General features: G+C 38.6%; 1 protein-coding gene across 1 annotated transcript; it reads right to left on the bottom strand.

Moving 5' to 3' along the window:
• Positions 1–2,487: 2,487 nt before the first annotated feature.
• On the bottom strand, positions 2,488–4,281 carry ARL14 (ADP ribosylation factor like GTPase 14). Its single transcript, XM_017537328.2, has one exon. The coding sequence runs from the start codon at positions 3,960–3,962 to the stop codon at positions 3,384–3,386; it is 579 nt and encodes a 192-aa protein (XP_017392817.1). The 5' UTR covers positions 3,963–4,281; the 3' UTR covers positions 2,488–3,383.
• Between the last annotated feature and the right edge of the window lie 12,667 nt (positions 4,282–16,948).

The raw sequence follows: 16,948 nt of genomic DNA on the forward strand, positions 1-16,948 counted from the left end.
TCTGCCTGCAGAGGCTTTGCTGAGCTGCTGTGGGCTCCGCCCAGCTGCCATGTGAACTTCCCTACAGTCCTGTTTATAGGGGTATAGGTAGAACTGCCTCGGCAATGGCAGCCCACCTCTGTAATGGTGGACTCTCTCTGTAATGGCAGACTGCCTCAGCAATGGCAGGCTGCCTCTGCAATGACAGACTACCTCAGTAGTGGTGGACTGCCTCAGTAATGGCAGATGCTCCTCCCCCACAGAGTTGGACCATCCCAGGTTCAGCTGTGCTTGCTGTGAAACTCTCAATCCAGAGCGTTTCAGATTGCTGTTTTTTGCGGGGGTGGGACCGGCCAAGCCTGATCACCTGGCTCCCTGCCTCAGACCCCTTTTTTTTTTCAGTTGAATGGGCGACTCTGTCTCTCAGGCGTCCCAGTCACCAGTTGAAATGGTGCCCGGATTTGTGTGAGATTTTGTGCAGAGACCCACTGAGCCAGCTGAAACAGCTGCACTGGGGATCGTGGCACTTTTTCGCCTGGGAATCTCTTGGCCTGGCTCCCTGTTTCAGTCCCCTATTTTTTCACTTGAATGGGCAACTCTATCTCCCAGGCATTCCAGTTGCCTGTTGAAAAGGTGCCAGGATCTGTGTGATTTCCCAAGCGGCAACCTTCTGCGCCAGCTGAAACAGCCACACTGGAGATTCATGGTGCTTTTTCGCCCAGAAATCTCCTGGCCTGGCTCCCTGTTTCAGTCCCCTTTTTATCAGTTGAATGGGCGACTCTGTCTCCCAGGAGCTCCAATCTCCAGCTAAAATGGTGCCCAGACCCGTATATTTTGTGTGGAGACCAGCCGTGCTGGAGACCCGCCATGCTGGCAACCTGTGGGGTGCCTCCACCTGGGTATCTCCTGGACTGTGGACAATAAAAATCCGTCTAGAAATGCAGCGTCCACTCACCCTCCATGCTTTCGCTGGGAGTTGCAATCCTGAGCTGCTCCTAATCGACCATCTTGGATCCTCTCCAGAAGGCATTTTTTGTAGAGGTAAATTAGTGACTTCCAATTTAAGATTACTAAGAAGATTCCATAAAAACGTGCACAGAGAAATTGTAAGGGAAGATACATATTTGAGATTTTCATTATTTTCTGAAAGAGGAAAAGGTCTACTATGAAGCATTTAACATTGCTGCCCCCCTGAGATCTTCCTGAAATCAGAAACTTTTTGCCAGTCTTTCCTGTTTCTTACATCTCTGTTATTGAACTTAATTTATTCTGCCTAGCTTATTTTTTCTAAGAACCTTTTTATTATAAAAGTAATATATGTTGGCCTGATTTATTCTTAATTGTGTGTAGTAAGTTCAGTGAAGACAGAGACTGTACCTTATTTGTAAAACAATGTCAGGACACCTAACAGCACAGATCTTGGAGTCAGACACACCTGAATTTGAATCTTGTGTGTGCTGCTGCTCCTCAGTTAAATACCAAGTAGTTTTTTTGTGGTGGTTGTTGTATAATCTTGTTTAGACTCAATACACTCATCTTTAAAATGTAGATAATGCCTATTTCTCTTGGGGCAGTTGTGAACATTAAATGAGAAAATGTATGAAAGTGCTTAGCCAACAGTGCCTGGTACCCACAAGTATTCAGCCCACAGTAACTATTATTATGTATGTCTAGTTTATTTGAATCTCTACCATGTAGCACAGAAGGAAGTGCTCAGATCTTTGCTGAACAAATAATAGCTGAGAGAAGAAAATCATAAGAGGAATCCAAGGGCTGACACCCTTGGTTGATTATACCCTTTTCTTTCCCCTGTGACCTTAAGATTTGGAGTCCTAGGGGCTGCTATGGATGCTTGAGCTCTGCTTCCAGCCCCAAATGAGCCTTGTTGGAGGTGGGATAGGAGGAAAGTATTGTCTGTTTGCACCAGGGCCTCCCTGGGAGTTCTGAGCTTCTCAGGGGAATTTCATTCCAGTCTCCAGCTCCTTTGCCCACTCACCTGCCCTCCTACCCCAATGCCTCTGGAAAGTTTTCTAGTGATGGGAACTTCCAGTGCCTAACCTGCACCTTTGTAGGGTCACTGGGAGAGAGGGACCCTCTAAATACCATCTCCTGCATGAAGCATTTCTTGTTTCCCTGGTTAAAAAGAGTCTCTCCTGGCCGGGCGCGGTGGCTCACGCCTGTAATCCCAGCACTTTGGGAGGCTGAGGCGGGTGGATCACGAGGTCAAGAGATCAAGACCATCCTGGTCAACATGGTGAAACCCCGTCTCTACTAAAAATACAAAAATTAGCCGGGCATGGTGGCGCATGCCTGTAATCCCAGCAGGAGGCTGAGGCAGGAGAATTGCCTGGACCCAGGAGGCGCAGGTTGCGGTGAGCCGAGATCGCGCCATTGCACTCCAGCCTGCGAAACAAGAGCAAAACTCCGTCTCAAAAAAAAAAAAAAAAAAAAAAGTCTCTCCTGCAATTGCACATAGCGCTTCTTGCCCTACTCTAGCTACTGGCTTTATGTTGTTTCCTGCTGTGAATTGTACGTCTCTGAGAGCAAAGTCTAGGTCTGGTTTCTGTTTGATCAGTATAATGAGCCGTACATATGTTTCCAAGCAATGACTGTTAAACTGAATTCCAAGGAAGCAAGACTCAGGGCTGCAGTCTAGAGCTGAGCCCTGAGCCCAGATCTTCCCCTAAACTCCGAGGTGCTACCCTGACCACCAGACCTTTAAGTTTATACACTTCTGCTCCCTATGGGAGAACACAGCCTCTGAGAAATTAGTAGCCTGAAATTCATTGTTTAAAATTCATTGGAGAAAGCTCCCAACAATAGATTTCAAAAAGCTGGCAGAAATACAGAAGAAAAACTTTCTTATTTAGGGAATCAGAAAGGTTTATTTAGGGAATAAGAATTTGCAAGATGCTAACATCAGACTTTTTCCTCTCCATATTGTTCATTTTTTACACCACCCAGCTATACCACCCTCCTGTGTAATAACATAGGAGCATGGTGGAAATGCAATACCTATTACAGCTGGAAACAATCCAGAAGAATTCTGAGTCTATTAGCAGACAGCTTACTAAAACTTTGTTCTAGTAGTCATATAAAATTGATAATGCAATAATTTATTTGATCCCAAAGGTAACTACTATATTCAAAGCCATCCAACCTGATAAAAATTTGTGGAACATTATATATTTTCCTAGTTATCATTACCACAGTTTGCTAAAGTTCTTGGCTGAAAATAAATATTTTCTAGATATTATTCTAAGTTTTTTAACTAAATTTGGGTGAAATAACATCTCAGGAAAAGTTGGTCAACTGAATAATTTGCTTTCCTCTCTAGGCATGGAAAAACAATTACCCTTTCAACTTCATCAGTGTCTCTGTTGAGAGTTGGACATTTCAAAGCCTCAGTTCTGCTTGAAGAATGCCAAAGTGTCTCCTTTTGATTTCATGTGGCTTTTCACAAATTCAGTTAATTTCCTGAACCCCTGGGCCAGCCCGTCCCCTGTGATGGCACAGCAGGGTTGCACATACCAGCTCCGGTCACTGCAGAGCTTCTTCACGTTGAACATTCTGGTGATGTCCTCCGCAGTCAGAGCTCCAGGCACGTCTTGTTTGTTGGCTAATAGAACAACAGGCGCATTTTTAATGTGTTCATTCTTCAAAATGTGCTCAAATTGTCTCCGAGAGTCTTCCAGTCGCTGTTTGTCTGTACTGTCCACAACATACACCAGCCCTTCGGTGTTCTCACAGTAACAGCCCCAAACAGTTCTCATTTTCTCCTGTCCTCCAACATCCCAGACTGTGAGCGAAAGACTCCTTTCCAATTCGAGCATCTCCACATTAAAACCTATTGTAGGACTGGTGGCAACATCCTCAGCAAGCTTTAATTTATAAAGGAGAGTAGACTTCCCAGCTGAGTCAAGTCCCAAAAGGAGAATTTGGGCTTGCTTGGTTTGGGGATTTTTTGAATTCAGCAAACCCATTTTAGCCTTTTTTCCCTCTCCTTAAATTCTCTTTCTTTCCTTCTTTCTTTTTATTTTCTCCTTCCTTCTTTTCTTTTCTTTTCTTTTCTTTTCTTTTCTTTTCTTTTCTTTTCTTTTCTTTCTTCTAATGGCCAATGTGTCCTTTCTGGATCTCGTGTGAAAATGTTAGGAAGAGAAAAGAAAGCAAATATTTCATGCTGTATTCTAAGAACAAGAACCTGCATATATTTATGTTGTAGCTTATCAACTTGATTATGGGCAAACAGTATAATTTGCAGTCCCAGCCAATCCTGAGGGATCTGTGGTGGGAGTAAGCAGCCAATGCCATGGTGACTCAAAGGGGAAAATTTCTTTGAATGAGTAAGATTAGGAGAGGCCTGTCTGGCTGACGCTGTAGCTGTGTTTTCTTTCAGATGCTAGAAATCTAGAAGAAATAGAAGGTTCAGACATGCAGAGAAGCGTGGTTTAACAGCAGAATAAAAACTTTTCATTTTAATTAACTAACTTTTAATTTAAATTTTACTAAACTTTTTGTAGAACTTCTGTAGGTATTCAACCATTCATCTTATCCCAATTGTAAATAAGGAACCAGGCTTCTTAAGTGATGAGGACAGAGTTATTCTCACACTCTGCCTGCAGTATCTTAAATCTCCCTTGTCCAGATTACTCAATAGAAAACTTTAAACCACCCAAGGTTATCTGAATCTTACTCCATAATCACATACAGAATCACTTTCTTTAATCTTCTATGGAGAGAATTTATACTACTGCAGTCACAAAACCAAATATATGAGGGGGAATTTATGACACAAACACTTTACATTAAGCAGTCCAATTAAAGATGGCAAATGAATACATGTATTTATTTTTTCTCCTTCCCAAGACTCCACAAAATAATGGTAAAGGCATTAAAAGAACATATAGGCAGGGCACAGTGGCTCACACCTGTAACCTCAACACTTTGGGAGGCCAAGGCAGGTGGCTCATCTGAGCACAGGAGTTCAAGATCAGCCTGGGTAACATCGTGAAACCCTGTCTCTACTAAAAATACAAAAAAATTACCTGGGCGTGGTGGCACGTGCCTGTAATCTCTGCTACTCAAGAGGCCGAGGCAGGAGAATCGCTTGAACCAGGGAGTTGGAGGTCGCAGCCCGGGCAACAGAGCAAGACTCCATCTCAAAAAAAAAAAAAAAAGAACATATAAGTTCATAACAAAACAGCAAGATAACCCAAAGATAATTCATCAGAGGGTGAGAGATTTTAACAAAATTCTGGAAAATGGAAAATAGATGGAAAAATGAGTGATAACTGATACAGCAGGATAAAGCCAAGGCTTGGAGTGCTGATGCACAGGAGATAGACAACAGGTGGCAGGTATGGCAGAAAGAAGCGGTTAAACAAAGAAACTAAAAACAAAAAAAGGTAACAAGAAGCCAAAATAAAGAACAGAACACACACACACACACACACACACACACACACACACACACACACACACACACACACACCACTCTGCTGGGTATCTTCAGCAACTAGATGCTTATTCCCAGGCAAAACTGAAGAGTTCTTTATTAAAGAAATTAAATGATCTCAGAAAAAAGACCACCACATTTTGACAGTTGGGAGTTTCTGACCATAATGCCTAATTCAACATGTAATTAACATATAGCCAACCTGGCAATTGGCAAACTTGCTCACATACATAGAGTTCCCAATCAGCTTTACGGTGCACAGGGAGGTTTCACTGGTGCTGATTCTGGGCCTGGTGAGTCATGCTGATTGAGGGCAAGGAGTGACACATTATCCTCCAGGAAAATTTGGACCTTTGTTAGAGTCCAGATGATGGGAGCCCTTCATGGAGCCTCCAGCTTTCTTTTTCTTCAGAATATTCCTCCTTGATGTGCTTCTTCCCTAAGAGTTTGGGCAAGAAGGACCTTCAAGAGTCTTGATACCTACTCTGTTTCAACTATAGAGTTCCCATCTGTTTAAAGGAATTCCTTCATTTCTTAGATGATGTGCAGGGGCTACCTGGCCAACATCAGCCAGTTTGATGACCTACCTCAGCTTCTCTCCAGCTTAAATTATTAGCTCCTTTCAATATGAATGAGAGAGAGACCAAGATAAAAATAAGAACTTTTAAGAAAGCTTAAACAGAGCTAATGAAGGGAACAGAAGAACATTATCATTAAATTCTAATTACAGATTTGAGAAGATATTACATCCATAAGACAAGATATGTATGTTATTAAAGAGATCACTCAGAGAATAAAAACAAAACTCCTAAAAATTAAAACAGCAAATTTCAAAAAATTTTAAAGGTCAGTAATACCTGTAGGTTGACAGACAATGTTGAAGGAATCTTTCAGAAAGTCGAAGATAGAAAATGTGGAAGAAAAGATAAGAAATATGAATGATCAACTCAGGAGTCTCATTTACAGGGCTCATTCCAGAGAGGAAAGCAAATATGCACAAGAGGAAATCATCAAGAAACAATATGGGACTACTTCCCAAAGCTAAACAACGAACTTGCCAGATTGAAGGACTTCCCTTAGTGCTTACCAACATGATTTTTAAAAGAGCTATACCAAGGCATGTGATAGACATGCTTTTTTAATTAAAACTAAAAATTTATTTTAAAAACTTAAGTAGTCTATTTTAGATACAGAAAGCACATGTATAAAGAAATTCTATAATCCTTTTTAAAGAATTAAGTTATTAACCGACTCACTATACCTCAGAGGCCAAAGATACCATTTTCATTTTTTCATTGATTTATTCGTCTACCCGTTCAGGAAACAAATGTATTGATTGCCCACTCTGTGCTAGATGCCAGGGAGGTCACAAAGATCAACTAGACTTGCCTTTAGATGGCTTTCATTGGGGAGAAGGTAAAAGACATGTGACCAAATAAAAATAAAATACAAAGTCCAAAAATTATCAATGCTATAAGAAAAGAAAGGGTAATATATTCTGGATATTCACAGACTCTTTTAATGTGAAAGGCCTCAGGGAAATCTTCCTGGAGAAGGTTAAGCATTGAACCAGGCCTTGTAGAGACACAGTGAGTGCACATATAAAAGAAATAGTCTGTGAGAGCAAAGTCTCAGAAATGGGAAAATATGAGGATGTATAAATGGAAAACTAGCTGTATATGGATATGTAGGAGTTTCTTCCATAAACTATCATGAGAAAACCGTAAGATAAATCTAGATTATAGGCCATGCTGCAAGACAACAGACTTAGACTCTTCAAGATATGTCCGTGTCATGAAAGACAGAAGTGAAAAAAAGGATCACAGGGAAGAATGCTCTAAATAACAGATATATGACTCCTAAATACATTGTGTAAACTTGTGTTGGCTCCTGTGTCAATAATAGTCATTAAGGAAATTATTATAGTAATTATGACAATTCAAATTGGGGAAACTTGATTATGAACTGTTTATTAGATGGTATTGTTTATCAATGATAAATTTATTGAAGGTGATGATGCAATTGTTATATAGGAAGATGTTTTTGTTTCAAGGAAATACAGGCTAAAGTACTTGGGGTGTATCAGCAAGTTAATTTCAACTGGTTCAGCAAATACATGCACAAAGATATGTGTATGGGAGGGAGGGAGTGTGTGTAAATATGGCAATACTAGTTGGTGGCTCTAGGTCAGAGGTATTGATTGTAGTATTTAGTATCTTTTACTAAAAATAGTAAAATAGTTCATTTTTCTATTTTTAACTTTCCTCTAGATTTGAAATTTTTGAAAATAACATGTTGAAAAAAAGAATATACTTGAAATAAGCTAATAAAATTAGACTGCAGTCCATAGTAATACAGAAAAATAATTCAGCTTACTTAGGGGTAAGTCTGTACCTCCAAAGGTGAATTTAGGAACACTGGCTGCACTACTACTTAAGCTCTTTCTCACCTCCATGTTTTCAATAAATTAAAAAATTTAAAAGAAGTTAAACATTTATTTCATAATAAACTCAATGATTTGAGTGCTTTATGAGGTTTACTATTAGTACTGGGGACATCCTTAAATGTAATGAGCCTGATCATACATATATGCCTTCACTGTTTCCTGTCTGACCAATGGTACCATGTTTTCAAGATAGCCAAACAAACCAGGGCTTAAATTCTGCATAAATATTATATTCACATAAGAACATGATTCTCTTCTGTGAAAAGAAATGAAATAATTTTTTCAACACTAATTGTCATGAAGGAATCTACAAATGTTTCAACATCCTTTCTTATTGCCCCAAAACATTTATGGATTCATTTGTCCCAGCCAAACCCGAGGGAAGGCACGGTATTTGTTTTCTGTAAATCATTCTAAGATTACGCAAATAAAGGTAGACTTATGAGAGAGTTACTGGCAGGTTCTGTGGTGTCACAGAAAATTTGTTTTAAAATATGGGAATGAAAGAAAGATTTTATTTAATTTCTTACCATGGAGGTGTGAGGCAAAAAGTCCTAACTTGGAAGCTCAACCATGTCCTGACCAAGTGAAAATACAGAAACTTATCTCTTGGAAGAAAGTGGCAACTTATTTCATTATCTTTATTTTTCACAGATAAAGAATAAAGAATTAGGATGTGATTGTGTAAACTGCTTAGCTAACAGAGACTTGGAACATTCCCTACTTTCTCTACAATAACTTTTTTTTTGGTCTTTTAAAAAACAAATGTTTGGAAAATTGAAGTATAACACATATATAGAAAAATGCAAAAATCATAAACGTACAGCTCAAAGAGTTAACAAAAATTGAAAACACCCATGTAACCTTCACTAAGGCCAGGATTAATTTTTAACTTTGCATTTTTTTGCAAGTAAAAATTCAAGACCTCAAGTATTTCCATACCCAGTAGTGAGAAATATGCTCTGTTCCCGAATAACAGTCACTCTTTGTCCTAGTTGAGATTCTTTGAAGCTGCAAAGGATAATATATCCCAGTCTACAAAGATTTTCCAAGTGCCATTTCCATCTGACTGAACCAACACTTTCACTCACATCATCAAAGGTTTTCTTACTTTCACATTGGTAGATCATTGGATGTGAGTTCAAAGCTAGCCTCTGGCACTCACTAAATATTGAATACTTGTTATAATTATATAAAATAAATATGAAAAAAAGTTGTCACAGAGCCTGTCCCATGGTTGATGGAAGTTTTCTCCCTCTCCTCTCACAATTTTTGTGTATTAGCTAACATTTTTAAATACCTGTGATTCTTAACCTTTTCCAGATGAGGAACAATTTACTGATTCTTTTCTTGAGGGCCATCAAGTTCCTTCCCACTAGCCTCTATTATCTCTGTCCCCAGCTCCAAATCACAAGATTGTAGATGGGACTTGTATCAACTTTCTCCTGGCTGTTTGCACTGATTATCTTTAAAATTAAAACAATTCTTTACAAGTTTGCAACATGGTCAAGGAGCATCAGAATATAAACCAAGAGCCTTCAGAGTTTCAAGGTTTCTTCTTGAAATGTAATGGTTGTCAATTTGATCATAATAGAAAAATTAATCTGCCATTTTTAATGCATTCTGATTAAATTTGTTAGGAGTATGTAAGTAAAAGTAATTCTATTTTAGTGAAAGCTAGAACTCACATAAACAGAAAAATTATTCCCTTACTCTTTCATATCTTTTAAAAAAATTCATTCCTATATGATAAGCATGAAAGTAAAAATAATGGCAAGAATAGATTAATATGATTCAGTTCTCACTTCCACAAAGGATATGACAAAATACATGACCAAGTTCAATACTTGCGTAATTAACCAGGTACTTATGTACCCAGATGACAGGTTGTTGTTTTGGGTTTGGTTTTGTTTTTGAGACAGGGCCTCTCTCTGTCACCCAGACTGGAGTGCAGTGGCGTGATCATTACTCACTGAAGCCTCTACTTCCTGGGTTCAATCGATCCTCCTACCTCAGCCTCCCAAGGAGCTGCGACTATAGGCATACCACCACATCTGTTTTTTTTTTTTGTTTTTGTTTTTGTTTTCTTTTTTCATAGAGACAGGGTTTTGTCATATTGCCCAGGCTGGTCTCAAACACCTAGACTTGAGCGATTCTTCCATCTCTACCTCCCAAAGTGCTGGGATTACAGGTGTTTTTGATAAGGAATTTCAAAAGGAAATTTTGAATAAGCAGAGATAAATGGGATGAGAAAAAGAAATGTTATGGCATTTAAAGTGACAGCAGCACACTAAGGCCACCCAAGAGATAGAGAAGCTGTTCCAGACTCCCTGGCCCTGTCCCATTGCTGCAGGATCTCAGGGTTGGCTTTCCAGGAATACCAGTGAAGGGTCAGATGAGATAAAATTACTTTCACAAGATGTTCTGCTCTTGCACTTTTATTCTTCATTGGTATTTCTCTTACCTCCAGTAGTGCAACCTGGGAGCACAATTATTTCAAATGCACAGCTAAAATTAATTCTAGCATGAGACATTTCAGGGTACAGATTAAATATTCCCAAAGTAAATCAGAGTCTCAAATTTAGTTTGGTATAGGCTTGAAGCTACACCAAGGTTGCTATACCAAACTGTCTAGGTTGAATTGGTCAAGCACAGACTCTGGAAGTCCTGGCTTCTGATCATAATTGTACCACTTCCTCTCTGTATAAACCTAGGCAAGTTATTTAATATCTCAACTTCTTGGCCAGGCATTGTGGATCACGCCTGTAATCCTAGCACTTTGGAAGGCCAAGGCGGGCAGATCACGAGGTCAGAAGTTCAGGAACAGCCTGGCCAGCATGGTGAAACCCTGTCTCTACTAAAAATACAAAAAATTAGCCAGATGTAGTACTGTGTGCCTGTAATCCCAGCTATTTGAGAGGCTGAGGCAGGAGAATTGTGTGAACCCAGGAGGTGGAGGTTGCAGTGAGCCAAGATTGCCCATTGCACTCTAGCCTGGGTGACAGAGCGAGACTCTGTCTCAAAAACAAAAACAAAAAAACTCAAGTTCTTTATCTATAAATTGGGAAATAATATTACCTATCTCTCAGGGTTATTGTAAGGAATAAATGAGATATAACACAGCCAAGTACACCCCATTATGTTAGGCACTCAGTAAATGGCAGCTATTATGATTTTATTATTGGTCAAAGGAATAGCAGTAGGTTTATATTTGCAAGCCAAATCATATTTATTATTAGCAACTGTTTTGAAAGTCTACAGGGAGTCTACAGTTGTTCCTTGGCTCCACAGAAAAGACTACTATGCTCAAATGACAATGTCTGCTATGAGTATAGGAAGGAGCATAGTGCCATATCTGCCATTTTCAATTGCTGTTATCAGACGCAGTGTGGTTCCCAAGCCTGTAATCCCTCTTCCCCATAGCTGAGGTCACCCGATCCTCTTTTAGAAGCTAAATGTAGTCTCAATCCTCACCTAAGACAACAAACACTTAAGCAGCTCCAATCCTCCTTCCTAAGACCCAGCACAGAGTCATCCTAACTATGAATCCAATCACAACATGGTATCCTAACTTTAACAACTAGACAATTGCCTTGTTTACTAAGTCCCAGTTCCTATTGCTAAACCTAGTTCTAGTAACTAGGCTTCTTCCACTCCAGCACCTTCCTAAAATAGGTACCCTGAGCTCACATTGGCCATAGCCCTTCCAGAATTAGTATCTCTAACCCTGATATCCAACCTTCAGGATAAATCCCTGTTAACCATTGAAAACTTCTTGGTTGTTGAGTATGAGCTTCTCATTATTGCTCACTCTTCTCATTACTGTTTCTCACTGATGGAGAAACTGGTTTCTCCATTAGTTTGTTGTGCACCAACCTTTAACGAAATATTTGCTAAGTCAAAAATATACATATAACTTTGCATGAAAATATCACAGAAATCTCAGTATGAAGTATAAATACCTAGAAACAAGAAAGGTCTAAAGTTAACAGGAAGATATCATGCAACTTTCTCTTGAAATTATGTTTTCTTTTAGTAGGCTATGTCAGATATGGGATATTGTGAACCTGTAACAATAGGATTCTGGAGACTACTTGTGAGTGGGTGGGCGGTAAAATTATCAGTAAACATCTGGGGAAATGAAAGGAGCTAATAATTTAAGCTGCGGAGAAGCTGAGGTTGGTCATCAAAGTGGCTGATGTTGGCCAGGTAGCCCCTGCACATGATCTAAGAAATGAAGGAACTCCTCTAAAAGAGATGGGAACACTGTAGTTGACATGTAAGTTCAAACCTGAATTATGCAAACGGGTCAATCATGCAAATATCTGGGAAGTCCCACCATTCCAAGCAACAGGAGGAATTATTGGCCCTAAATCAACCATGATAATAGCCAGCTAAAGAGACAAAATAAAGGGTCTATGGTTGGAATCTAGTTGAAAGGGAGAGCATTGGGGAAGATAAAGTAGATTAGCAGGGCTAATTGTGTGGAGATTCTAGGCCAAGGTAAGGGATGTGATTCTAGATTTAATTGTGAAGCCCTTGGGCAGTTGTAAGTAGGGAAGTGACATCATCTGAGGACCATTTAGGCTGCTGTGTGGCAAATGGGCTGGTGGGAGAGAGGGTAGGAAATGTGGCGGAAGGGGTACTGGTTAGAAGACTCTCACAGTAGTCTTATCGGGATGATAGCAGCTTGAACTAAGGTAGCAGAGGAAGAGGCAGTCAGAATTGATCAGATTCAAGATATAATTTGGAGGCAGCAGCCACAGGGCTTGCTAACGGATTAAATGAAAGTGAGAGATAGAGCTCAAGGTAATTCACAGGGATTTTTGACCAAACAGTTGGGAGGATGGTGGTGCCATTTGCTGAGAAGAGGGAGAAGAGGACTTCAAGGAGAAAAGTCATAGTTAAACTTGTTCTTGAATAAAACTTGACAAGCTGTTTGAAATTTGACAAAAACAAAATTAAAAAAAAAACTAAAAACAATCATGAAAAATAAGCAGTAAAAAAATTGAGCAGAGTAAGAAGTGCAGAACAAGCATATACATACACATACATACACAATTAGACATACAAACATATTTTCAGGTAATGGCAATATGTCATTTTTCATTTTTATGTTTTAAAGGAACTATCTCTCCAGCTCTCCTTTGTAGGTAGAGGCAGCCCTATCTTAAGGATGGTTGAGCAATAAGGCAAGAGAAGGCTGGGTTTTAATGACATCACAGCACCATCCCTAGACTGTGTCCCCTTAGATTCTTCATGTAAGAACAAATAAAACCCCTAATTTGTCTAACACATTGGGTTTTTTTAAATTCCTTATTGCTTAAAAACAAACAAAATTCTTAACAAATAGGGAACTTCTAAGTCAAAATTGTTGGGAAAACTTACTATGCATTTGGAACCAGACCATTTAAAATTTAAATGTTCATTTAAAAATTCTGGAGAGGTTAAAGATCTAAACCTAAGAAGACAGAAAGAAAAAAAATTACCATACCATCAACAGGGTGAGGTGACTACTAGTCATCAGTACTACTTACCAAATACATCTGGCTTGCTCCTTTTCTAGGCACAGAGTGGGACTGCATTTCCTACCTCCTTGTGGTTAGATGGTGTCCTGCAGCTGGTTCTGGCCAATGAGTTGTGAGTGGAAGTGGTAGATACACTTGCAACACAGAGCATTTAACTGCCCATGTAAGATGCTTCAGAGCCCTCTTTCCTTTATACCACAGTGACCAGCAATGTTTGCTGTAGTGGTTGCTCCATCAGCCTGGGTCCCAGAGTAAGGAAACATGATGCAGAGCTTTTAGTCAACTCACAGTGCACAGGCAGCATGAGCATAAAAATAAACAGTTCTTGTTATGAGCTACCAAGACTCTAAGTTTGCTTGTTACTATTGCACCAGCCCAGAGTCGGGTAAAATAATGTCCCCAAATCATATAATGCTGTGCAGCAGATAAAAATAATTAGATAGATAGCCACGTACTCATGTGGAAAGCATGCTAAGAGGCATTATTAAGGGGGAAAAAAGCAAATTCAAAAATAAGACTCTTGGTCTAATACCATTTATGTTAATTCCCATCTCACAAAATGAACTACATACTTCTACAGATATATGTATGGGTTTTTTGTTTTGTTTTTTTGAGATGGAATTTCATTCTTGTTGCCAAGGCTGGAGTGCAGTGGTGCAGTCTCGACTCACTGCAACCTCTGCCTCCTGGGTTCAAGTGATTCTCCTGCCTCAGCCTCCTGAGTAGCTGAGATTACAGGTGTCCCCCACCACATAGGGCTAATTTTTGTATTTTTAGTAGAGACGGGGTTTTGCCATGTTGGCCAGGCTGGTCTCGAACTCCTGACCTCAGGTGATCCACCTCCCTCGGCCTCCTAAAGTGCCGGGATTACAGGCGTAAGCCACCACACCCGGCCAGATATATGTATGTTAATGCATAGAGCTAATCTAGAAAGGTACACATAAAACTGGTAAGAATGGTTACCACTAGGGGAGGTTTGCTTAAAAGAAGATTTTTTTATTTATCTGTATTCTTTGAATTTTTTTAACTTAAAAAAAGCAAAATATTACACATATGAAATTATATAAAATATATATACATTTTAAAGAAGAGAAATAAAACTTTAAATAATCACAAGTGTATATCTACCAACCAGATGAAGAAATAGAACATCACCAGTACCACTAATGACCTTTCCATGGCCTTAAATTATAGCATCCCTTTCTTTTTCCCTGAGAGATAACCACTGACCTGAAGCTAGTGTTACTTATTTCTTGCTCTTGGTTTTAGTGTTTTGTATAGGAAACACACACACACACACACACACACACACACTCTCTCTCTTATGCAATATATGACTTGACTATTTTTTAATTTATATAAGTGAACTCATTTACAATTCCTTATTTGATTCAAAAGTGCATTTTTCTTACTAATCCCTAATATTGCATGTAGATTTAGGTTATACATTTTCACTTTAGAATATTATTTCATTAGTTAGTCATCCTAGTGTTATGAATATTTAGACCCTTTCCAGATGTTTTGCTGTTCTGAATAATGCTGTTATGAATATTCTTGTACATGTATCCTACTACACATTTTCAAATTTCTTTATTATATGCACACATCCAGGAGGGGATGCTGGGTCAGAGGGTGTATACTTACCCAATTTTCCTAGGTATTCCCAACTGTCTTCCAAAAAGGTTGTACTAATTTATGTTCTAAAGCAATGTATAAAAGTTCCCTTGCTTCATATCTTCATCAATACATGGTATTGTCAAACTTTTAAATTGTTGTCATCCTAATGGATGTGAAATTATATGACATATTTTGGTTTTAGTTTGCATTTTCCTGATTACTAATTAAAGCTGAGAATTTGTTAAAGATTCATTGGCCACTCATATTTCCCCTCTGTGAAATATCTTTTCCTGTCTTTAGTCCATTTTTCTGTTAGATTCTTTCTTGTTTTATTATTGATGTATGTGAGTCATCAATGTGCATGTGTGTGTGTGTCTGTGTGTATGTTAAATACTAATCCTTTGTTGGTTATGTTTCAGATATCACCTTTCAATTTGTAACTTGTCATTTCACTGCTTTTATGGTATCTTTGAATGACAAAATTATTAATTTTAATGAATTCAAATTTATCCAACCTTCTTTTATGATTTTCTTTTAGAAATCCATCCCTACCCTGAGGCCATAAAGATATTTTCCTCCTTCTTCTTTTAAAAGTTTTTAAAATTTGCTTTCACATTTAAACCAACCTAATTGTGTGCATGGTATGAATGAAGTTGGAATTGACTTTGAATTTTTCTGTGGAAAATCAATTTTATTAGTATCTTTCTCCATTCATCTGCAATGCCACTTCTGTTCTATATCAAATTTCCTTGTATGCATGAATCTATAAGTCTGTTCTATGAGTCTGTATGAATACCATACTGTATTAATTGGCTAACTGAATATAATCCTTGATATCTGCACTAAAACCCCCACTACTCTTGTTTTTCTTTAGTAGTATCTTCTTCTCAGCCTTTCACTTGTTCATGAAAATTTTAGAGCAAAATAGTCAATTTCCACTAAAACAAAAATGATTAGGATTTGGATTAAGTTTCCATTGAATCCATAGATTGAAAAGAATTGATATCTTCTCATATTGATGACTCCGATACATGATATATTTCTCTACTTACTTTGTTATATTCTTCTTAAAATACAAAATATTTTACAATATAATTATCTTTATTTAATATATTGTGATAGTTTTAAGATTCTTCCCCAAATGTCTTTCAAACGTTTTTTAAATTTCTGGCAATCTTTACATTTTTGTTACTACTGTGCATCTGTAGTAATCAGCCTCCAAAATAGCTCCCAGTGATCCTTGCCTCCTGGTATTCACACTGGTAAGCCTCCTCAAACTGAATAGGGCTGACCTGTGTAACCATGGAAATGACAGAGTGTGACTGCTAAGCCTAAGCCATAAAAGAAACTGTGGTTTCTGCTTTGTTCTCTCTTGGATCCCTTGCTCTGGGGAAAGCCAGCTGCTGCATTATGAGGACACTTAGGCTACCCTACAAAGAAGTCCATGAGGGAAGGAATTGGGGCCTCCCATGAACAGCCAGAATTCATTTGCCAGCCAGGTATATAATCCATCCTAGAAGCTGATCCTCTAGTCTCAGTCAAGCTATCAGATGATGACAGCCTGAGCTGACATCTTATGAGAGACCCCGAACCAGACAAGCCAGCTAAGCGATTCCTGAATTCCTGGCCCTGTATGAGATGATAAATTGTTATTGTTGTTTTATACAACTAACTTTTAGGGTAATTTGTTATGAAGCAATAGCAAACAAATACAATATCATATATTTTTCTTAAATTAAAATTTCTTACTTTTTAGGCTGTTGTGTAAAAAAGCAAAAGACTTTTGAATATTGATCTCATACCCAGTAACCTTAGTGTCTTAGTCAATTCAGGCTGCTATAATGAAGTACCATAGACTGGGTGCCTTATAAACAACAGAAATTTACTTCTCTCTGTTTTGGAGCTGGAAATCTGACATCAGGA

The sequence above is a fragment of the Cebus imitator genome, unplaced genomic scaffold, assembly GCF_001604975.1.
Source record: "Cebus imitator isolate Cc_AM_T3 unplaced genomic scaffold, Cebus_imitator-1.0 Scaffold102, whole genome shotgun sequence".
Taxonomy (NCBI): Eukaryota; Metazoa; Chordata; class Mammalia; order Primates; family Cebidae; genus Cebus; species Cebus imitator.